The sequence below is a fragment of the Carettochelys insculpta genome, chromosome 2 (assembly GCF_033958435.1).
Source record: "Carettochelys insculpta isolate YL-2023 chromosome 2, ASM3395843v1, whole genome shotgun sequence".
In the NCBI taxonomy this organism is placed as follows: Eukaryota; Metazoa; Chordata; order Testudines; family Carettochelyidae; genus Carettochelys; species Carettochelys insculpta.
Genome location: NC_134138.1, coordinates 43,302,854 through 43,327,831, shown reverse-complemented (window position 1 = coordinate 43,327,831; position 24,978 = coordinate 43,302,854). Strand labels below are relative to the sequence as shown.

Below are 24,978 nucleotides of genomic sequence, written 5' to 3'. Positions count from 1 at the left end.
CCACTAATACGGCCAGATCTGTGTTCTTTTTGTTGCCATTATATCTACATTTAAGTCATGACATCTAGACAACTGCTGGAGTGAAATTATGTATACCATATTAGAGTCGAAACCTTGACATCTCTTGAGTTCCACACAGGAAATAGATGGAACTGCCAACAAATTACTGCCTGTTGGCAAAATAGTGATTGGAATGTTTCTTTTACATACCCCTGTAAGAAACAGATGGAAGAACTTAATTAAATCATTTACTCCAGCCTCTTGGCAGGGCAGACTTGTTTGTTCCCTATGTGAAATTCAATAATGCTTTCTCTGGTTCATGCTTTTAAATAACTTAAGGGCATGGGTGAGCAAACTTTTTACGTTGTGCTCCATCTTTTTCGCTTTACAATCCTGTCTTACGTAATCCCAACTTATGAAAATTTCCGTTATGTTCATACGGAACCCCCCCCCCCCCGACTTTTCAGCACATATAAGAAAACAAGCCTGTAGAATGGAAAACAATGCTATATAAATATGAATACACACACATAAAAGCAGTAACATATTTCAATATTTGTAATGAGATGGATGAGCCTAGACCCAGCAGCCAATTGTGCTGACCTCCCTTTATGAAATTTCACCTCCCCTGGGGGCCTGGCCTTCACTTTGCGCACCTCTGTGCTAGAGAGCCCTTCATTTTTCTCGGGAGCATAATTCCACACTTTGCTGCTTGAATTCAGTCTACATTTTTCTCAACATTGTTCAAGGTCACTATACTTACGATAAATTACTTTCTGACGGGCTCATAGGGTTTTGATTCAGGTGGAGGAAAAGGGGCATGTGTTTTTGTTTAATTTTCTACGGGAAAAATTGTATGTGATCAGCCATTTGATTGGCTAGCTCTCAGCCCATTTGCTATCTGCTGGTATTTAAAAATAGTATATTTTCCTATCAAAATAATTACGACATTTCTGTTCTCCGAATCAACAACGTACTTTTCCGCCAACTGAAGTGGCAATGCAGGTCAACGCTTTGGTAGGAGGGAAGAAGTAAAAAGCAAAGTCACCTTGCAAGACTATGAAAAATTATTTTGGGTGCCATCATAAGAAGTGCCAGAAACCTTCAACTTACTTTTTAGCTTACCAAGCAAAATGATCATAAGCAAAGGCAATGAGAAAGAAGAGTGCATCACTCCTTGTACAAAACAGTCACCTTGTACAGTTCACACGTAGCCTTATAAGAAAAGACAACTAAGAAGTTATCACATAGACATTTATTTCAGGTTTGCAGTTTACACGCATATTATTGAGCAAAACTGAATTGCAAATATACACATACCATAACAAGCATTATCAAATAACATAACTGGCACTAGTGTTATAAGCTTATTGATGAAAGTGGTGGGGATAAGTCATGGAAGAGGACTGCAGCCGATGGCATTTTTCTTTTTATCATACCAAATATTTTGGTAGCACCATAATGCAATACTTACAAGGAACACAGGACAGAACATAGTTAACTGTTATTTTGGTAACCACAATTGGTTTTTTAGTTTAATGAATTATGCAGCAAACATTTTAATAGTGCAGGTGCTTTTGCCAACTTCAGCTTGTGTTTAATTGTATCTTCCATAACCAAAAGGAAAAAGAAAAGCCCGCCAGATTTGGAACCCCTCTTTTGTACTTGTGCAAGCTCTGCACCGTGCTTTAATTCTGTGACTGAAGATGTTCATGTGTTTTGCAAACAGATGTAATGTATAAGTTATCCACTAAAGCCTGAGTGAGTCTTTGGTAGGCTAATACTTCATTAATATTATACACATTATCTACCACAGTCATTTTATTTTCTATAAAGTTTTCCTTTATAGTCCAAGGTGGTCAAAGAGGACATTCTGGAAAACACTACAGTAAAATCCTCAAACGACCAGGCACTTAAAACCTAGTCTATTCCAAAGGCACCAAGAATCAAAGGGGCATTGTTCCTTCACTAATGAAAGGTGACTGTTTCTGCGTCTCTGCAATGTTTATAAATCAATGAATTCTTATTTTACAGTTTTTATACAGTATATAGTAGCTGTATCTGTTGCCATCTGATGCATATATAGAGTTACCTCAACTGTTCTTCACAAAGAAATGTCACCTTTAACATTAAGTACCAATTTTCTTTACTACAGAATTATGCAAAATGCCATAACCTTGCCCAAGGTGTACAAGTATACAAGCACTTCCAAAACAGGCTGTGTCCAGCTCCGGAATATGTGATTAATTCTAAATGCAAACACTTGGAATTTGTGTCCAGTTATGAGGCAAAATGGCCAGTAGAAATAGTACTGACGAATATTTATTACCGCTAAGGTCTCTGCAACGCTCTTGTTTCCCCTACCTACTTTTCACCCTTTAATGTTCTCATTAAGTTACTACTGCTGACCTAAAATCCACTTATTACCAAGCCCCAGATTTTTCAAGTGAACAGTATAGGACATATTGATCAATTGAGCATTTAACATAAATGAGCCATTTTTTATCTGACTACACAAGTATATACTTTCAAGCAAAGTTGTGGCAACAATACAAAACATGAACATATTGTCCTGTTGTAATGCACTTGTTAAAGCCTTCATATGCTTCACACAGGTCTGTAACAAGATCCACATGAAGCATTCTGCCTTACTAGATAGGCATATATAAAATGTAATTGCAGCGAAACCTTGCTTCTGCTGGCCACGTGAAACTTACAAGTAGTCACATGTAGTTCAACCAGCTTTCAGACAGGGTTCTTTAGTGGTAAATACATTTTTGCAGCACTTGCAGGTCTAAATTTCAGTCTGAATTGCAGTGTTTAACTCCACAGCATGCTGTGAATGGTTGTTGTTTGTTTCTTTCAGTGTTTCAACAAGACCTACACCTCCTTCGGTCGAAGTTCCGTTATTAACACATTCTTCAGCAATGTAACTCAGCTGTGGAACTTCCACGCTTGGGGCAGGTGGAGCAACCACAGGAACTCCACTCTGGTGTGGAGAGTTTTCCAAACGGTCATTCTCTACCTCCGGGAGAACACTAACCGTTGTAAAGCGGGTGTGATAATCGTTGGAACCGTGGCTGCAGGAGGTTTTCATACTTTCCATATCAGAGCAACTAAACTCAGAAAAATGACTTGAATGGGAATCTGCTACAGATGGGATACTGTCACTGAGAGAGGGAGAGTCAAATTCACTGGAGTTTGTGCTTTGTTGCTCCAACAACTGAGCATCCATGTCCTCCCTGGTCTCATTTATCTTCATGCTACTCTTTTTTCTCAGTTTACCTTTACATTTTTTTCCTGCTGTCGTTTCTTTGGACCACTTGGTAGCACTAGATTTACTTTCTGGCAAGCAAGCTGATGAACAACCAGCATTACTGCGACCTGGAGCACTGCCATCATCAACACTACTACTTCCACTATTGTGTCTGAATTTGGCTGGCTTCGACTCAATATCAACTTGCACCTCCATACTGTTGCCTTCCCTAGAAATGTGAAAAAATGGTCAATCTAAGCATCCATCTTTGAGACAGCTTACAAAAAAATTCATCATCAAAGTCAAACATGCCCTGCTCTCTTTTCTAGGGGCATGACATGATGCGAATGTTAAACTGATGATATTCAAGGTGTTTTCTAAAGGAGCCATTTTATACTTCTACAGTTTTTTCAAAAATCAAAATAATTTAAAAGAAACAAAATCTGAGCTCAAAATATTTACGGTGCTACCACGACAGTACTCCCACTGGGAACCCATAGTCACCCAACTGTTTATCACTAGCCTGGCAACACCTGCATATTATAAAAATTGTGACGTGTAGGATACAAATATACACGTAATCCTCAAGGGAAGTCTTAGAGATTAACCCTGCTATCAAGATAAATCATTTGGTCTAATAAACTGGTGTTAGTCCTGTATCAACTAGATTCATTAGTCTTTTCTGTTTTCATCATACTGTTCTTACCTGTCTAATGGGACGTAGGAATTCAGAATAGATCCTGCCATTGCTTTGGTACTAGCATTATCACTCACTGTTCCCAAGCTCACTGTCCCAGATTCCCCACTCAGACTGTATCGTTCTTTCTGTACATCTGCTTGAACTTCCAGCCTTGGAGAGAATTAAACATTTAAGTTAAACAGTTAAGACCATTTCAAAAGCTCCCTTTATAATATTATAGCCAGAAGCGAAGAACCTGGCTTAAGATTCAGTGTTTCATCTTGCAGAGTTACCCACCAAGTGCCTATCAGGAACCGCTGACAAGTATCACCCCAGCGCTAAAAGACACCTATTTCCTTTACCGAAATGGTCACTTCTTGTTTGCACCATCATGCACAAATCCTGTCTTGTCAGTTCAGGAAAATGAAACTCATGCAAACTAAAAACGTATCTCCTACCAAAAGAAAATTTTGCAGGCCAAGCAGGAAAATTGAATGTTATGAGACTTCCAGACTAAGGTCTGATTCTTTTACAGACACTTCGACTGCCTAGTAACTGAGTGATAACTGCCACAACTTAGAAAGTGCGAAGAAATTTGCTGCCTTCTTAGTTCAGGCTACTACTTTTCCCATGTTCCTCTTGCAACAGAAGAAGATGGTGCCAATCAAGGAATACGGGATATGGACTTGAATTCCTTATTTGTCTTTCTGTGGTAATTGTGCTATGTATGAATCAGAGAATTATCGAAATTAAACCAAACTCAGCCGTGAGCAAATATGTTTAGAAAAAAATCAGTTTAAAATACAGCTGAGGGTTTTTTTTTTTAATTTTAACTACTGTCTACCCTTATATCCTGACACTCAACTGGGAGCAAAAGTCTGTGCTTTTTTTTCTGTTGAAAAAGCACTTCTCTTCCCTGTAAAGGAGAAGAAAATTGTAAAAGGCCAAGTACCTGTGCTTGGAACCTTTTCTTTCTATACAGTATCAACACTATATACATTTTTCTCCTAACCCAACAATTTAATATATCTTGGGTATCTGAGCTGTTTAAATAAAAATATAATAAAAAAATTAAAAAATGGGGTTAAAGAAACAAGGTGAATGCCAAGCTCACCACTAGATTCTGACATTTCTCCCAAGAGATGTTCTGCCTTCTCTGGGGTGGAGAATGGAACAAGGCCAACAAAGCAGCTAAGACTACTAAGGTTCAGACTACTCAGAAATGATTCCTCTGGACCTAAGTAGCGGTATTATGGGTCTCAGATGAAGTCTCCAGAGTCTTTCTTGGCAAATGCTAGATAACTGTGATGTGAGGCCATAAGAGTAATAGCATCTGGGAGTTGGTATGAAGGTAAAGCAGCCAATGATTACATGATAGCATACTGTTAACAGCAGAAGGAAACTTTGTTATACAGACATATGAAGATTATGTGATGGTGGAATAAGTGCTATAATATTAATACAACATATTTTGGACAACTGTAGCACCTGCAAATGGCCAAGCCAAGATCCTACATATGTGGAGTTTGGGAAACTTTCTGTTGACATTTGGCCTAATGATAACCATAATTACAACGTGTTAAGAATGTGTTTTATAACTTGGATTGCAAATAACAAAATAGCCAAAGACAAGACTGCAGCTTACATTGCTTCAGCATCTGGAATTCATCCTCCTCTGGGAGGCAAAGATGTCTCAATTCATTTGTGATTGCAGAAGCCAAGACAGTATCTATATAACACAGCTGTACAGCTACCGTTGCCATATTGCTTTCAGTCCTGTCAGAAAACCCCTTCAACCTCACATTTGTATTCACATACTAAGACTAGCTTGATTTAAAATGAGGTATTGAAAGAATTTACTCCTTACATTGTGCAGTTTTTCTGCCTCTTTAAAAAAGTTAATTTGTTCAGTATCTGTGTTCATTAATGGGCTGGTAAGCAATGATAGCACTGAATACAAACTGTGGGCAGCCTGGATATTATGCCAATCCCTCTGATTTCAGTGCAACTTTGCATATTAACATTTAACTGATTAAATGAACAAAGTCTTATGCAAAGTATTCTTGCTTTGTAAAATACTGGCAAACTGCTTGTTATTTATTACTGCACTGGGCCTCCCGAGGTGCGCTGGAGACTTCACAGAAAACAGAAGCCGTCCCTGGACCCCAGAGCACTGACATTCTACATTTCACGAAAGTTCACCTAATAAACCATTTTGCTAGTCTTTAAAGTGCTACTTGACTGCTTTTTGTTTCTACATTTCAGGTGAGACATAATGAAGGGGAACAAATACAACTGTGTGTTCCTCAGTGTAGGCACATGCACGTTATTCTTTTAAATTACAATATAAAAGCTCTGACTAATTAAGATGCTCATTATAAAAAGAGAAAGATGCTGGTAAGATGTTCATTGGGCATTTTAAGTGTGGGTTAGTGTCCGCAATTATAGCAATCCGACTCCCCCGTCTAACAATAGACTAAATAAGGATATTCAAAATTATTGAAACATCATGGATACAGGTAAATTACAGGGAACTACAATTAACTGATTTTATTCCAGCTTATTTTACACATGAAGTGATCTGAATATCAAGAATAACAGTGACTCCTCCATAGGCACTAGAGGTGGGCAAACTTTTTGACCTGAGGGCCACATAGGAGTTCAGGAATTATATGGTGGGAGAAGTAAAGCTGTGCCTTGCCAAACGATCAGGCATGGCTGCCCCCGTCCCTCTGCTCCCCTCTTGTCAGTCCCACTCTTGACCACCTTCCTGGGACCCCTCACCCCCATCTGACACCCACTTGCTCTCCACCCACTGACCACACCTCCTGGAGAACCAGGGGTTGTGGCACTACAATTGTCTCACCTGGCCAGAGCTCACAGCTGCGCAGCATTGAGGCTGTGCTGCCCAGGTGTTGAGAGAGCAGGGCAGAAGGAGACAGGCCAGGAGTTATGCTTTCCAGGAAGGATTTTGGGGGCTGGACAGAAGACTCCAGGATGTGGCTGTGGGGCTGTAGTGTGATACACACGTTCCTCAAATTTAAAGCTAAATACCAGAAGAGCAGAAAGCATGTGTCTTACCTGTTAAAGCAGTTGACCATTGCACTGCCAGACAGACTCCCTGTTATACTAGCTCCAGCTAACGCCATGGTGCTTGCAGTTTCACTCAGGTTGTCCCGAATAGCTCCTATTCTATCCATGTGGCTGCCACTTGCGCTCAGGCTTCCAGTCAATCCTCCAACACTTCCTTCTCCTATACTAGGGTTATGACGTGCCTCTGCTACAGAAGTGGTATCTAGATAAAAATGGTACAGGCTTGAAATTCAAAGGAAATAGAAAAAGTCTTAACTCTGTCTTAAATGGGGATAAGAACACTGCTTTGGGAATAACAATGAAGGCGCCAAAGAGAGAATCCAGACAGTTTGTGAAAACACAGTCTATGAGCTGAAGTAAACCAGGTTCTGGGTTGGGACAGCCAGAGTGGCTGTGGCTAAAGCCACACGTTTCTTTGGTAAGTTGCTGAAAGGTTTTAAGATGCCTGAGTCTACACAGGAATGGTAACCTGGAGCCATGTGGCACCCCTCCACCAGGCCGTCTTGCTCTCTGATTAAAAAGAGAGGCTTATAAAATTCCAGGAAGTGGCAGAACATCTGACAGCCCTTGGTTTTCACTAACAGGGTATGTCTACACCATGGACCTTCCACCAGCACAGCTACACAGATGTGTTGCTCTTAAAGTCTTCCACGTAGTAGCCCTTCTGTTAGGCTCTTCTGCTGCACACACCAGCACTTTTCTCAGCGCTTGATCAGGGTGTTTTTCGCACTCCTGACCAACAAACATTTCCTGACAAAAGGCCTTAGAGCTGAAGAGATGAAAAACGACAGTATCCTTGGAGCTTGCGCCTTTCAGCCGGGGGGAGGACATACCCAGAAGTCAGTACTTGACTAGAACAAGTTAGAAGAGCTTTTATGCATCATTTGTTTGAATTTGCACTATGGGAACTAACCTCTGCAGTCCCACAACACCTTGCAAAAGATGGCGTCACCAAGCTCTGTGGGACACATACCCACAGGGCATTGCTCCCGCTGTTGAAGGGGTGCTCCCAATGATCTGATGACAGTGGGAGAAGCGTGAACGCACATTGGCAACTTCGCTGTTGCTGGTTTCTGTGTATCAACATTAGTTTCCTTCATGAAATGTGGTAGTATAGACATGCCCTTAAGGCAGGAACCTGTATTACACAAATCATCACTGCACAGAAAACTACCCTCCTGGCTAGAGATGGTCCTTTAACAGACAACTTAGGCATGTAGGTAAAGCAGCATGAGGCTGCTTGCACTGCTGTTACATGCACTGTAGCTCTCATGCAGAGAAAGACCTCCAGTGTCCTAAGCTTTCCACTGTGGCCACTATTACAAAGCACTAAATTTACTGGAAAAAATAAAAAATAAAATACTGAATTCTCTTACCTACTGCTGCATTTGTTCCACCAACATTTATGTCATTTTCATCATCAAATTCTATCCTAACACCCTTTCCATTGCCAGTAGAGACCCCACAACCTCCACTGCGACAGAGGGAGATGGGAACAACTCCATACACATAAGCCAACATAATAGGGACACCAATACCTACAAAGAAAAACATAAAAGCTTTTGTTCAATTATTTCTTAGGCATCTTTTAGAAAAACTATCCCAGGCTTTGTAAGTATATTATTTAATAATGCACAGCTAAAATAAATCTACAGCAGAGGAAGAAAGGATTTGGGTTTCAGTTGAGATTTGAGAACAGGTGGCAAGTCATTATGGTAGAGTGAAAAAGAAAACCCGTTTCAGATAGCAAAAGGAGGAGGAAACTGGAGTAGGGTCAACCCATACACCCTATTATAACAGTAACTGTAAGCACTAGGGGGATGCACGGTACACATACAGAGCAACAGGTAGTGCGCTAAAAACTTTCCAGCTCCAGGGCCTGGTGCATATGGGCACCACCCATTTGAGATCACTCGAAGAAGGTTCTCCTACCACCAATGGGAGGCCAAAAGGAGATTATTAAAAACTTTTCTGATGTGAGAGCATGGAGCTGTTTTGAATCAACCCAGAAAGGCCCATGACTGCTAGCGTAATTAAGAGATGAATCCTGGTCCTACTGAAGCCAGAGAAAACCTCCCCCTGCGAAAGTGTCATTTTGGGGATTTATGTGTCCCAGTGTTTCCAGGCCAAATTATCGGAGTTTCCAAATGAAAAGGGAAAACTGATGAGCAAAGTCAATGAAAAGCGTTGCTAAAAGGTGATCTAGGCTGGGCTGCACCTCACACAGAGAACCTTTTCCCACAACAGGGGAGCACATCATTGGGGGCAGGCTCTCCAGCACTATGCACTGGACTATGCTGCTGCTTTGCTGATGGAAGCCTGTGAAAGATGTAGCAAAAGAGATTGGCTGTAGCAGGCCAAACCGCCCCAACCAGAGCAAACCAGCTGCAATACAGATTCAGTAAGGAGGCTCATCAGTCTGCCCTAAAAGGAAGGTCAATAGTTTCAATGACTGAAAATCCAGTTCACTGGCAATTCAATCAGGATTCTTACTGTGAAGAGCAGCATGCCTAAAGCCACTCTCTCAGAAGCAAAGTAAATAGGTAGCAAGTTTGGGGGTGCAGAAGGCCCAAAGAGGCAACCAAAAGTAAAATAAGCGTGAGGAGGGTGGAAACGCTGCCATTACCTCTGTGAAGGAGTAATGAAGAGCTGTAACCCTGGTGGTGGCAGATACAAAGGATTAAATATTTTGAATACTTAAAAAATTCCAAACTGAGCAAATTTGCTGTGGGATCATTGACATACATAAGGACCCTGTGATGCCATTTTTAGAGTAACTTTTTAAAGCAGTTTTAAATGAGATATTCCTTCCAAAGAAAAAAAAATAAGTAGGTTGTAAAAATCTAAAAACATATAAAAGTAAAGAAGCATTTTATAGTATTTCACTTAGATTCAGTGTCTCTAAAGTCTTGACAATGGTCTCTGCTTCAGTGCAACTTACCATGCAATCTGAGGTAAGTCATAACTTTTTATCCCTCTGTTTCCCCATCTGTAAAATGGAGCTAAAACCTTTAATTCACTGAGGTAATTTACTAATGAGTGCGTGAAGTCTTCTCAAAAGGTCGGTTGCAAGTTACTATTCTCATGCAGTGGTTGTATTTGCTTACCTACAGTTACTGCAGCTACAACTGGAGAAACAATTACAGACAAGGTTACACCACCTGCAATAGCCAGGTTTCGTTTGTGTTTCGAAATGTCTTTGCCTTCATATCGATTGTGAATCTTGAGGGAAGAAAAAAGGAAGAAGAGGGTTTGAGGATACATTGCCTATCACTGACAAACAGCTGCAAAGTTGAAAGGGGTAAAGATACAAGTAGTTTTAGCTCTGTTCTGCTATATAGCAGTCTGTTGGATGCTCTCAACTAATACACTATTAAATCCTTGTATACACCACCTTCTTAAAAGTTAGCCTCTTGAGGAAGGACATTACATAATACATCGTCCTTAGTGATTTTACATTACTCATTTTTGAAAAGAAAGCAGAAGTATCAGAAATCCCCATAATTCCCAGGTGTGCCATTCTACAAGATACAACCATGTACAGCTGTTATAGCCTGAATTCTCCAACCTGGGTGCCTTTTACACTGCTGTGCTGTGAGAGAAACCACTCCTGTCGTGACTGCACACAGATGCTAACATATAAATCACACCCAGTTACACTCTCTGGCTGTGTTTACACTACCTCCCTCCTTCGAAAGGAGGATGGTAAGTAGGGTTTTGGGAGTTCATTAAGCAAATTCCCCCCACAGCAACTTCGAAGTTTTAAACTTGGCAGTGCTGGCTCATGTCTAGCCGCGGCTCATCCGCCGGTACTTCAAAGTGCTGGGGCAACTTCCAAGTCCCTTTACTCAAAATTTTGAGGAGTAAAGGGACCTCCAAGCAGCCTGGGCACTTCGAAGTACCGGCGGGTGAGCCGTGGCTACATGTGAGCTGGCACTTCAAAGTTGCAGCGGGGGAGAGGGAGAATTTGCTGAATGAAATGCTGCACACGCACCCCAGCACTTCATTAATGAACTCCCAACACCCTACTTACCATCCTCCCTTCAAAGGAGGGAGGTAATGTAGACAAGCCCTATGTGTGCTATAGTAAACCCCCAACGAATTACAGTGTAGGTCAACACAAACAAACTCCCTGTCCTATACTTTCTCCCACAACTGTTTGTTTTGCACTGCCTAGCACACTCTTGGACAATACAACTTGGTATAAAACCAGTCATTTCGTTAACAGAAAACTATATGCCCATAGCTTGTTATCCCAAATGATGTTTCCCAAACACTAAAGTTAAAACCAACGTTCGTTTAGATAAAACAATGAACCCAGTTTATTGACTACAGAAAGATTAAGTGATTACAATTAATGAGGCATAAAAGTTAGAATTGGTTACAATGAAATAGAGATGAAATGCACATAACTTACTGAGAAGCTTAGTGAATTCAAAGCAAAAAATCTCTCTCACCACATTATAGCCATTTTACTGGCTGAATCTTTCAGTCAGGATCCCTGACTCCCAGTCTAATGATACTTCTTTTGTCCTTCAAGTGTTCTTGATGCCATGAGTAGAGATAAAGGGAAAGATGATTTGGGGCTTCTGTTCTTCATTCTTGATACTTTTCTTTTAAAAAAAAAATCTTAGATTCAGCAGATGAGAAGTCCGTGGAGAGGGCATGCTCAGCCTTTTTTTTTTTTTTTGCCATAATGTAAATCTCTCACTCATGCTGTTTTAATTTCCAAAGACTGTCTATGTATCCAGATGACAGTCCCTTTGATTTTGATGACACGTGCTGAGGCCTCCGTTTGCCTTTGGAGGAACCAGTTTGGGCCTGCTTCTCTAAATGTGGAATATACCTCAGTAATCTCCAGCAGTATAATCTTGCAATTTTACATACAACATTGCCACATATGCAGGTTGAACCGCTCTATTTTTGGAACTCTCTCGTCCAGCAAACTCCGTAATGCAGAATGATTTTAGTTAACTGGGTGACCACTTATCATGGGTGTGGCCAAGTTTCCCATGGTCCCAGAAAGTTCATTTACCGCCACCAGTCCTGGCTCCCAGTGGTCTCTGATATTATGTAGCTGTAATTTTACCCCTAAATCTCTTCTAAGAGACCAGTAACCAGTGGAAATGTTGGTAACGTGCTAGAAAATATAGACCTCTTGTTGTCCGGCAAGTTCTCTCATCCAGCACCAGTCAGGTCCTGAGGGTGCCAGACAAGAGAGATTCAACCTGTACCAGGAGATTAATGGTCAGCGAAGCATGAGCTTTCAAATGTTACCTCACAAGGCATACATTGTACAAAATTTATTACAGTCTTATAAAAGGGGTGAACATAAAGATATAAGACTGTCCCACCTCTCTCTTTACAACAATGCAGGAAGACTAGCCATTGGATGACCCATAGGCAGGATGTCAGGGCCACCATATTTTCTTTGCCTTTTATCAGCACAATTTCCATACCAAGCTCTTGAAGTATCAGACTCCACCAAAGAAGCTTGAAATTTGAGGTTTTAGTTCTATTTAGCTAGACCAATGATGAGTGAACTGGCAAGACTTGAACTTTCTATTCAAAAGATAAGCGATTCCGTTGCTTTACTGCCCACACCAGGGGTCAGCAACCTTTCCAAGGCAGAGTGCCAAAATTTGACCTTTTGACCTCTCTGTACGGTCCAAGTGCCAGTGACACTTTTTGAAGTCACTTGGGCTAGAAGCTACACTACACAGTTATTACGAAATAGCTATTTGGAAATATCTTATTTCAAAATAACACAGCTACACACAAAAGGTATTTTGAAGTAGCACCCAGCTATTCGAAACCGTATTTCCAGATACACAGTGCTATTTCGAAATAGTGCAATTGGCGCCGTTATGGCTTATTTTAAAATAGGCGTTATTCCTCCCCCATCAAGGGTTACCGATTTCAAAATAACACACCTGCTATTTCAAAATTGTGTGTGTAGCATAGATGCTAGCATAGTTATTTTGAAATAACAGCTGTTATTTTCAAATAACTGTATAGTGTAGACTAAGCCAAATAGTCCTCCTTACAACAGCTTTATTAATAAATAAAGAGGCAGAGCTTTACTGCTTAGGTGGTGGTTGGTAGCATTATCTGGTGTTTTGTCATCCACAGGCAGCATGGCTTTGAGCAAGTTCCCAGCTGCTTGGGAGAGGGTAGGTGAGGGTGGTGATGAAAATCACGTGCTGATGAAAATCAGCTCGCATGCCACTCTTGCATGAGTGGCAAGAGTTGCTGACCCCTGGCCCACACCACAGCATAACATTCTTTTTTCTGTGACAGGACAGTCAAGATCAACATTTTACATAAGGCGGCAACTGAGGGCCTCTAGTTATTTCTTCTGTTTGCACTACCATTGCATCCAGTCCCAGGTCTGATGCATCTGTACACAGTTCATACATTTTGGGGAAATCAGGGCTAGCTGGAACAGGCTTTTCAGATAAGATTTTCTTTATCTTTAATCTTTTCTGGCATGCTTTTATCACAAATGACTTTCTGGGCTGACTCTTTTTACATAAACCTCTGACTGGAGACACAATGTCAATGAACCTATGACAGCTCCCATGCTTTATGAAAAGTGGCTTATGAATAGAAATATGCACCAGTCGGACATGCCTAGGATAAAATACCTCACGTAATCTATTGATTTTAATGCTACAATCTGCTGGATCTGTGTATTCTATTCTGGTATATGGAGCGTTTTTCTATGTGAAGTTAGAAACATGAAGCGTAAATCTGTTTATTGTTCTAAATGTGTTGATGAGAGCCATTACTAGAACCCTAACACTTGAGTGATCAGCTTTATGACTTGTACACAGCCTTGTTTGTCCTGTAAGTCTAGAACATGGGTGTCCAACCTTTTGGCTTGCCTGGGCCGCACTGAGTGAAGAGGAATTGTCTTGGGCCGCATATAAAATATATAATATAGTTAATGTATATAAATCACATAATAATGTTAAAAGTTTATGATCTTGCGGGGCCGCATTACTAGCTGTCCAGGGCCGCATGCGGCCTGCGGGTTGGACACGCCTGGTCTAGAATGTGGAGGTGGTGGACAGATATGTGACTGTACTAGCTGGTACTGAAAGTATTTGATCCAGTGCTTCCCCCGCCCCCTGCGGCTTGTAAAACAAAGGTTTGCTGCCCTATGGGAATGTCTATTTAAACAATGGGCAGCTATCAGTTCTTTGTCTTCAGCCTGCCTTGGCATCTGTCTGACACACCCTAAGAGGAAACAAAGAACAGCTGTGATTTGAAGATTTTACCTGACATAAGAACAGCTACTTAGGGTGAGACTCTACATGTGTTAAGTTTCCTACTGAAGACAGAACTAGTTATGCATTTTCTCTTCATTTTAATGTATTAACTTCCTTTGATCTGTCTGTTTTTACTTAGAATCATTTAAATCCAACTTTTTATGCTTAATAAAAACTTTTTTTTGTTTATGACCAAGCCCAGTGTAAATAACTTACTGGGGTAGTGGGGTGTGCCACTACTGTGATTATCTCCCTTTCATTGATAAAGGGGGATTAACTTATTAGCCTTCTGTGCAAAGCTTTTACACACAGATTGATTTATCTGGAGTTTTTTATCCCTTTGGGGGGTTGGTTTCCTGGGTGCCATGCCCTAAAACTGCATCCTCCCAGAACTGAAATGCATCAACGTCTGCATTACTCTACACGGAGGTAGTAACTCCAATTCTGTGCCTTGTTTGAGGGAAACCAGTGGATCTGAATCTAGGGCATGAGTAATGGCTCTCATCAGCACGTTTAATGCTATGAACAGATTTATACTTCATATTTCTAACTTCACAGAGAAGAATATTACATGCACCAAATGAATATATGGGTGACAAATACAATGACTTCAACATTCAAAGGATCAGGGCATATTTGACACTTCTCCCCAAAGCCCAATGTCTTAAAGAATGGACTCCGGCTGCTCAGATTTTACATTAGACATTTTAATGGCTAAGCCTGCTTCCTCAAGTTGACAGACAATTCCCAAGTGTTCTTTCTCATCACCCCAATCATCCCGAAACACGGCAATGTAAGTCACATATGCTCTTTCACAGTTCAGTAAATCATTTAAAACTTGGTTCACCAGCCTCCAGAAAATGGTCCCAGCAACGATTTAAAAAAAAAAACAAAACCCAGTAACACTGTGAATTCACAGAGTCCTGTATCAATGGTGAAAGTAATTTTTTGTGCATCCTCATCCACCAATCCAGTAATCTTGGGTTAAATCAAAAGAACTGAGATATTTAGCTTTCCTTAAAGAGTCCAGCATTTCGTCACTTCTAGGCACGATAGACACATCAGGTACAATAATAGCAGTCATTTTGCCATACAGTAGACCCCCTGACTTACACAATTGTTCCCAGAAGCCTAGGGAAAAAACAGGAAGAATTAGAGGCCCTGGTACAGTCAAAGTAGTATGAGGTGGTTGGAATAACGGAAATTTGGTGGGACGATTCGTATAATTCGAGCATGGTCATGGAAGGTTATAAACTGTTTAGGAAGGACAGACAGGAGAAAAGGAGGAGGAGGAGTTGCGTTCTATGTGAGGGAGAAGTATGATTGCTCAGAGCTCCAGTATAAGGAGGGCAAAAATCCAGTTGCATATCTTTGGGTTAAGCTTAGAGGCGGAAGTAACAGCGGTGATTTTGTAGTTGGTGTCTGCTATAGACCACCAGAGCAGGAAGATGAGGTAGATGAGCACTTCTTCAGGCAGCTAAGTGAAGCTTCCAAATCACGGGCCTTGGTTCTCATGGGAGACTTTAATCATCTGGACATTTGTTGGGAGACCAATACAGAAGCACACAGACAATCCAGGAAGATTTTTGGAGAATGCTGGGGATAACTTCTTGGTACAAGTGCTCAAGGAACTGACCAGGGGCCGTGCATAACTTGACCTGCGGCTCACAAACAGGGTAGAACTAGCAGGGGAGAACTAGTAGGAGAAATAGAAGTGGGTGGGAACCCCGCCTGCAGTGACCATGAGATTGTAGATTTCAGGATACGGACAAAAGGAAAGAGAGTGAGCAGTAACATACAGACTCTTGATTTCAAAAGAGCAGACTTCGACTCCCTGAAAGAACTGATGAGCAGGATCCTTTGGGTAATGAAGATGAAAGGGAAAAGAATTCAAGAGAAGTGGCAGTATTTTAAAGAAGTCTTACTGAAGGCACAGAAACAAACCATCCCGCTGCATAGTAAGAAATGCAAACATGGCAGGCAACCAGCTTGACTTAACAGGGAAATCCTTAATCAGCTTAAACTCAAAAAAGGATGCATACAAGAAATGGAAATGTGGACAGCTGACTAAGGAGGAGTATAAACATATGTCTGGAGAATGCCAGGGGTGGGACGGGGAGTCATCAGAAAAGTGAAAGCACAATTGGAAGCAACTGGCAAGGGATGTGAAGAGTAACAAGAAGGGTTTCTACAGGCATGTTAACAATAAACGGGTTATCAGAGAAGGTGTGGGGCCGTTACTGAATGAGACAGGTAACCTAGTGACAGATTATGTAGGAAAAGCTGAAGTACTCAATGCTTTTTTTGTCTCAGTCTTCACGGACAATATCAACTCCCACACGACAATCCTAAACAATGCAGTATGGGAAGGTGGAGGGCAGCCATCTGTGGGGAACGAACAAGTTCTGAGCTATCTAGAAAAACTTGATGTACACAAATCCATGGGGCTGGGTTTAACGCACCCAAGGGTCCTGAGGGAATTGGTAGATATCATTTCTGTGGACATGGGGAAGTCAGTGGATGTGATATACCTTGACTTCAGAAAAGCTTTCGATACGGTCTGCCACAACATTCTTGCCCATAAGTTAAGGAAATATGGACTGGATCCTTGGCCTGCAAGACGGACAGAAAGCTGGCTTGAAGGTTGGGCCCAACAGGTAGTGGTCAATGGCTCAGTATGTGGATGCTGGTCGGTTTCAAGCGGAGTGCCGCAAGGCTCGGTTCTGGGGCTCGTGTTGTTCAACATCTTTATTAATGACGTGGATAAGGAACTGGACTGCATCCTCCACAAGTTTGCAAATGACACAAAACTATGGGGAGAGGTAGATACATTGGAGGGTAGAGAGAGAATCCAGAGTGACTGGGAAAATTAGAGGACTGGGCCAAAAGAAATCTGATGTGGTTCAACAAGGAGAAGTGTAGAGTCCTGCACCTGGGGCAGAAGAATCCCAAGCATTGTTACAGGCTGGGGACCTACTGGCTCAGCAGCAGTATGACGGAAAGGGACCTAAGCGTTATTGTGGATGAAAGGAAGGATATGAGTAAACAGTGTGTCCTTGTAGCCAAGAAGGCTAATGACATACTCGGGTGCATTAGGAGGAGCATTTTGAGCAGATCTAGAAGTAGTGGTTCCCCTCCATTCGGCACGGGTGAGGCCACATCTGGAATACTGGGTCCAGTTTTAGGCCCCCCTCAGTATAAAAAGAATGTGGATGTGCTGGAGCAGGATCAGTGGAGGGCAACAAAAATGATCAAAGGGCTGGAGCACAAGACCTATGAAGACAGACTGAGGGATTTGGGCTTGTTTAGTTTGCAGAAGAGAAGACTTAGGGGTGATTTAATAGCAGCCTTCAACTTCCTGAAGGGGAGCTCTAAAGAGGAGGGTGAGAAACTATTCTCAGTGATGTCAGATGGCAGAACAAGGAGCAATGGTCTGAAGTTGGAGAGGGAGAGGTGTAGGTTCACCAGGTCCTACTTCACCAGGAGGGTGGTGGAGCTTTGGAATGTGTTGCCTAGAGAGGTGGTGGATTCTCCATCTCTCGAGATTTTTAAGTCCTGGCTTGATAAGATCCTGGCTAGGATGACTTAGTGGGGCGGGGGGTTTGATCCTGCTTAAAGCAGGGGGCTGGACTGGATGACCTCCTGAGGCCCCTTCCAGCCCTAGGATTCTATGATGATTATTCAATTTCAACTGGCATGTTTCTTGGAATAACACAAGTTGAAGTAAACAAATCACTGCCTGGCTGTTGCGCCCTCCCGCCGGTCCCTGTTGCACCCCTGGCAGTCCTCCCACTGCATCCCCCACGCCCCCTTTCCTTGTTGCTGACCATCAGAAAACTTCAGGGGCTCAGCAGCCGCAGCAAAGATGGTGGCGGCTGCATGCGCCTGCCAGCTAGTGTTGTGGCACTGCTTGCAGTGTTCACCCTGCTGCCTGGTTCCTGGGTCCCCCAGCCTGGGGGAGCAGCAAAACTGACCAGTGCTACTGCAACTGGCTCCAGGCTCTCCTCCACCCAGAGGAGCAGGAGCAGCAGCAGCAGCAGTCAGTTTCGTGGCACCTTGCTGCTTGCAGGAGCCAGACTGACCAATGCTGCTGGATCTCGCTTTGGGCTCACACAAATGGTAGGGAGCCAGGAACCAGGAGGCAGCTGGGCCCTTGCGCTCCTGGTTCCCAGCAGCTGTGCCTGGCCCCTGCTTCCATGAGCAGCAGGGAGCCCAGAGCCAGGCACAGCAGCGCTGGCTGCTTTCCCGGCTCCCAGAAGTGGAGAGGAGCTGGGAAACTGACTGGTGCTCCTACAGCTGACTCCCGGCTCCCAAAAGGAGCGGGGAGCCTGGCATCAGGCAGAAGGGTGAATGCCGCAAGCAGCACTGCCACACCAGCCAGCGGGAGCATAGAGCCACCACCACCTTCACCGCAGCTGCCGAGCCCCTCCACAACTCACAGCCCCGGCCCAGGGGACCCAAATGTGGCAGGATGCCCTGCTCCCTGGGCTAGCTCTTCACCCATTGCCATCCCTACACGGTCCTCAAGTTGCATGAAACTTGACTCTCGTGTGGATGCCCAGGAATGAAACCTGTGCGTAAGGGGGGTTTTCCTGTAAATCAACACAAAACTTTATACAGGTATATTTCTGAAGAGACCAAGACCACAGATGATGCCCAAGAGCTGTCAGACTCTCTAATTAATCCTAAATATAACATGTTTTACTTCTGCACAAATTTGTTCCTGCACCTTGCCAGTGACCCCATAAGGTCTGCTGGGAAGTGGCCGTCCTCTCACAGAGATTGTTGCTTGTTAGAAAACACCTTAGTATTTTTTGCACTGACAAGACACACCTCTGGCCTTTCAACTGATATTAACTCTCTGCAGACATCCATGCACTTCAGAATTTAGTCATTTTGGCATTCAACCATCAAATTGTTGAGGATATGCCTCAGTTTCTCCCTCTACATAGCAGATCATGTTTACAACCTGCTGTAATAAGCTTTAAGTCTATTTATATGCACTAGATGTGGGACAATATTACCAGGAGGCCTTTTAACATGATCTGCATCTTCTATCACTTCAACGAGTCCTTCCCAAGAATCCTTATCACTTACACCAACCTTCTTATTACAAAAGAGCATTGACAAGTATGTTTGGTTTGAATCACACCATGGCTTTTTGTTTGGACTGGCCCTCTTTGAGTTTAGCCTGAATGATACCCATCCATCTGAACCTCTGTACATATTCTGTCAGGGATTCTTCTTTTACCACAGTATTCCCTTCCCAGGACTCTCCAATGAGATCCACAGGCTCCCTCACTTTCCTAAGACATAGCAGATCAACTCTACCCCCATTGATATTCAAGGTACCCTTCTGTGAGCAAAGAGCAAAAAAAGATAACAATTCATCTCCATTTTGAGCCCCTTTCGTTGGCATGTATTCCCCAAGCACGGATTTTAGGGTGCCACTGAATCTTTCCACCAAACCACTGATTTCTGGATCATATGACGCATTTTTTTGTTGTTTCACCCCACAACTGCTATAACTCACAAAATATGTATGAAATTAAATTTGACCCATGATCACACAAAGTCTCCTTAGGAAAACCAGCTCTGCTACAGAAGTGAGAAAGGCTCTAGCTACAGTTTCTGCTTCAGTGTTAGACAGAGCTACTGCTTCAGAATCTCAAACAACACAATCCACCATCACTCAACTATATATTCCTTTTGGGGGTAGGACTGGCCACAATGTCCCATGCTACCCTTAGAAATGCCTCCTATGTTACAGGAAACCTCTGGGGTCCTGTCGCCTTTTCCAGTTTTGACACAATTCGTACGACCTGAAACAGCTCCTCATATCATTCTGTACTCCTGACAAAGAAAGGTTACTCACCGTAGTAACGGTGGTTCTTCGAGATGTGTCCCCGTGGGTGCTCCACATTAGGTGTCGGGCTCGCCCGGCGCCGCAGATCGGATCTTCGAAGCAGTTTCTGCCGGACCGTGCATGTGCCGGTGCGCGCCACTCCCTTGCGCGCTCCTGGCCACGTGCGCGATCCGGTCCCCGCCAGTTCCTTGACCAACCACCTCGGATGCTCCTGCAAAACACTAAACAGAGATCCAAAGCGGGGAAGATGGGCGGGTAGTGGAGCACCCACAGGGACACATCTCGAAGAACCACCGTTACTACGGTGAGTAACCTTTCCTTCTTCTTCGAGTGTCCCCGTGGGTGCTCCACATTAGGTGACTACCCAGCAGTGACCAAAGATAGGAGGTGGGTAATCGGATTATGTGCAGCTTGTCCCCGAGAGGACCGCTGTCGACAGATGGGTATCCTCTTGGAATATCCTGTGAAGGGCGTAATGTTTGGCGAAGGTGTCATATGATGACCAGGTCGCCGCTCTGCAAATGTCTTTTAGCGCAACGCGCTTGAAAAAGGCTGTTGATGCCGCCACCGCCCTAGTGGAGTGAGCCCTGGGCGGGGCCAGTAAAGGAGTCTTCTTGAGTTCGTAGCACATTTTTATGCAGGATACGATGTGCTTTGAGATTCTCTGCGAAGAGAGACCTTCTCCTTTCGATTTGGGAGCGAGAGAGACTAGGAGTCTATCCGTTTTCCGGAAGGACTTGGTCCTGTCTATATAGAAGGCTAGCGCCCTCCTCACGTCCAGGAGGTGTAGGCGTGCCTCTTTGTTAGAGTTATGAGGCTTTGGATAAAACAAGGGTCAAACGATAGGTTCGTTAATATGAAACTCAGAAGAAACTTTAGGAACAAAGGCTGGATGCAGCCGTATGGTTACCACCTCCTTGGAAAAAACAGCGCAGGGTGGCGTTGCCATAACTGCCGCAAGCTCGCTGACCCTGCGAGCTGACGTGATTGCGAGAAGAAAGGTCGTCTTTACCATAAGGAGGCGGAGGGAAACCGTGGCCAAAGGCTCGAACGGTGGTCCCGTTTTCGCATTAAGCACCAGGTCCAAGTTCCACGAAGGTGGAAGCGGTTTCCGAGGGGGGTATAGGTTTACCAACCCTTTGAGGAACCTGGTAACCATGGGATGGGCGAACACCATGTGCCCTTCCTCTTCGTGTCTCAACGCTGAAATGGCGGCAAGGTGGACCTTGAACGAGGATAGTGAGAGTCCTCCTCTCTTGAGGTCCAGTAAATACTCTAATATCACAGGTATAGCCACTGAAAGGGGGGCTAGCTGTTTGGTAGAACACCATGCCGTGAAGCGAGTCCATTTCTGCTTCTAGGTCTTCCTGGTGGAACTCCTCCTGCTACTTTCTAGGACTTGCTGCACTTCCTCCGTACATGTGCTCTCTAGGGAGCTGAGCCATGGATTAACCACACTTGTAGTCGCAGGCCTTGGGGGTGCGGATGCACTATGGACCCCTGGGCTTGTGTGAGCAGATCCGGTGCCACCAGAAGGGGCATCGGTGGACGGTCCGACATGCGCAGGACTAGGAGGAACCATTGCTGTCGATCCCACGTTGGGACTATCAGGATCATTCGGGCTCCTTCCCTCCTGGCTTTCTGCAACACTTTGTGGGTGAGCACTGTGGGAGGGAAAGCGTAAAGCAGGGGGCCCCTCCAGGAGATCGCGAATGCGTCCCGCAGTTACCCCCGTCCCAGTCCTGCCCTGGAGCAGAATCGTGGGCACTTCTTGTTGTGTTGAGTAGCAAACAGGTCTATCTGGGGAAAACCCCATGCGTGAAAAATCGGTCGCAACAGATCGGGACGGATCTGCCACTCGTGCGTAAGTGCGAAATGCCTGCTCAGCTGGTCTGCCTTCACATTGTGAGCGCCTGGTAAGTACGAGGCTTTCAAGGTTATATTGTTGGCGATGCACCAGTTCCACAATCGGACTGCTTCCGCACAGAAGGCACGGGACCGAGCTCCTCCTTGCCGATTTATATAAAACATAGTGGAGGTATTGTCTGTACTGATCCCGACTACTTTGCCTTGTATATGGTCTCGAAAGTGCCTGCAGGCGTTGAACACTGCTCTGAGCTCCAGTATATTTATGTGCAGTGACTGCTCCGTGGAGGACCACAGCCCTTGCGTCACCTCTTCGCCCATGTGTGCTCCCCACCCTATGAGGGAGGCATCTGTAGTAAGAAAAACCGATATGTGTGGTTGGTGGAAGGGTACCCCTGTTAGCAGGTTCTTGGGGTTTACCCACCATTGCAGGGATTTGCGCACCTCTGTTGTGGGCGACGCCACCCTGTGAACGGTGTGTGCTGCCGGTTTGTATACGCTCGCCAGCCAGTGCTGCATGCTGTGCATGTGTAACCTGGTGTTCTGTACTACGAACGTCGCTGCTGCCATGTGGTCCAGCAGCTGTAAGCACGTCAGAACCGGCACCGTAGGGCTGAAGGTGATGACTTGCACGAGGGAGCCGATGGCCCAAAAGCAAGTCTCTGGAAGATACACTCTCGCTGTAATAGAATTTATACATGCCCCTATGAACTCTATGTCCTGTGTGGGGTCTATCTTTGATTTTGTCAGATTGATAACCAGGCCGAGCGAAGAAAACGTGCCTGCTGTGACGCGTATCATGCGTAGTACCGCCTCCTTCGAGGCCCCTTTGAGTAGGCAGTCGTCCAGATACTGGAATATAAATACCCACTGTCTGTGCAGGTAGGCTGACACCACTGCCAAGGTCTTGGTGAAGACTCTGGGGGCCGAGGAGAGGCCAAACGGTAGGACCTTGTATTGAAAATGTTCTTTGCCTTCCATGAATCCGGAGGAATCGTCGGTGAGCTGGATGGATAGTTATGGGAAAATATGCGTCTTGTAAGTCGAGGGCTGTGAACCAATCTCCATTGTCTAGTGCCATAAGGATGGAGGCAATTGTGATCATCCGAAAGCGTTGCTTGCGCAGGTACCGGTTGAGGCCTCGAAGATCTAGGATGGGCCTCCAGCCTCCTGTCTTTTTCTCTGTGAGGAAGTATCTTGAGTAGAACCCTCTCCCTTGCAGTTGCTCCGGCACTCTTTCCACTGCCCCTATGAGCATGAGATGGTCTACCTCCTGCTTGAGCCTCGCTACGTGGGAGGCCTCCTGGAGGTGGGGCCTGGGTGGAGGTCGTGGCGGTGGGAGCGACTGGAAGGCGATGGCGTACCCCGTGGCTATGATCTCCAGCACCCATTTGTCTGTGGTGATCCTTTGCTACTGGTCATAGAATGGTCGGAGGCGATGGGAGAATAACCACTTCAGATGACCTTGTGCGATGGTAGTGATGGCGCAGCCCTGGATCTGTGTGTCAAACTTGTCGCCTTTGGCCCTGCCCCAAGGACGCACAGCTCTGTTGGGAACGTCGCCTGGGAGTTCTGTACTGCTGGTGCTGTTGATGTCACCCTTGCTTGTAACCCCTGTGGTACTGGGGACGCTGTTGCTGGTACTGGTACCATCTTTGTTGAGGGTAGTACTTTTTCTTTCTGTATGGAGGGGTGTAAATCCCCAGGGTCCTAAGTGTGGCTCTTGAATCTTTACTGGAATGAAGGACCTAGTCAGTTGATTCAGCAAACAGCTTCTGCGAGTTGAAGGGAAGATCGACTATCTTTGTCTGCAGGTCCCTCGGTATACCCGAAGTCTGGAGCCAGGACTCCCTTCGCATCACCACTGCCGTAGCTGTGGAGCGTGCTGCTGTGTCCGCAACATCCAGGGCGATCTGAACTCCCGTCCTCGAGGCCGCGTAGCCTTCTTGCATGATGGCCTTGAGCACCGGTTTCTTGTCCTCTGGAAGCGAGTCCATGAGGGAGGTTAACCTCGTGTAGTTGTCGAAATTACGGTTCGCTAAATGCGCTGCGTAATTTGCCATTCGCAACAGTAGAGTGGAGGAGGAGTAGACCTTTCTGCCGAACAGCTCTAGCTTCTTGGCATCTTTGTCTGTTCCCCCTGTCTTGAATTGAGATGTCTTTGATCTTTGTTGCGACGACTCCACCACCAAGGAATTTGGTTGTGGGTGGCTGAACAGGAACTCCATGCCCTTCGCCGGCACAAAGTATTTTTTTTTTTTATCCGCTCTCTTGTGGAGAGGCGGAATAGTCGCAGGGGTCTGCCATATCATAGTGGCGGACTCCAAGATTGCGTCATCAAGCGGTATTGCTATTTTGGAGGAGGCCGGAGGTCTCAGATTTTTGAGGAGCTTATGGTGTTTCTCTTGCACCTTTGCTGTCTGGATGCCTTGCGTGAAGGCCACCCTCTTAAAACAGCTCTTGGAACTGTTTGAGATCGTCCGGAGGATGGACGTCCTCCAGGGCCATAGCCTCGTCCGGGGAGGAGAGCGAGGAACCACTAGGGTACACCTCTCTGGAGCCTTCCGGTTCCTGTTGGTGATGGTACATCTGCTCGCTGGAAGCTTGCAAGGGAAAATCTTGGGGTTCCATAACCAGTTCCCCCTGAGATACTTGAGTCTCTGTCCCCATTCGCGATTGCCCTCGGGGATACGGGACCGTCGATGGGGATCTTTCCCTGGTAGATTGCCGGTGGTGTCTATGCCCCGCGTGATAGGGGCGACCATGGCAGCATGGGCACTGCTCTTGGGAAGGTGACCTAGACCACTCCCTTGGTGCATACCCTCTGCGTCTGGGGGAGCGAGATCGTCGAGAGACCTGGGACACTGGAGAGAGCGATTTGTGATAGTACTCCAGCGGCTCAAACCCCAGGAAGGGTGAAGGTGGTCCCATCCAGGGCGAGGCT

The 24,978-nt window shown here is 44.7% G+C and overlaps 1 protein-coding gene across 4 annotated transcripts in view; it reads right to left on the bottom strand.

Moving 5' to 3' along the window:
* Positions 1–1,240: 1,240 nt before the first annotated feature.
* RNF19A (ring finger protein 19A, RBR E3 ubiquitin protein ligase) overlaps positions 1,241–24,978 on the bottom strand; it is a 110,552-nt gene continuing 86,814 nt past the window's right edge. For all 4 annotated transcript variants that reach the window (XM_074986863.1, XM_074986862.1, XM_074986864.1 and 1 more), the window contains 5 exons: positions 10,136–10,250; positions 8,405–8,566; positions 7,017–7,230; positions 3,963–4,106; positions 1,241–3,485 (listed from right to left, as the gene is read on the bottom strand). In XM_074986863.1, the coding sequence (XP_074842964.1) occupies positions 2,795–3,485; positions 3,963–4,106; positions 7,017–7,230; positions 8,405–8,566; positions 10,136–10,250 (1,326 nt within the window). In that variant the 3' untranslated portion in view covers positions 1,241–2,794. The remainder of the gene's footprint in view (positions 3,486–3,962; positions 4,107–7,016; positions 7,231–8,404; positions 8,567–10,135; positions 10,251–24,978) is intronic.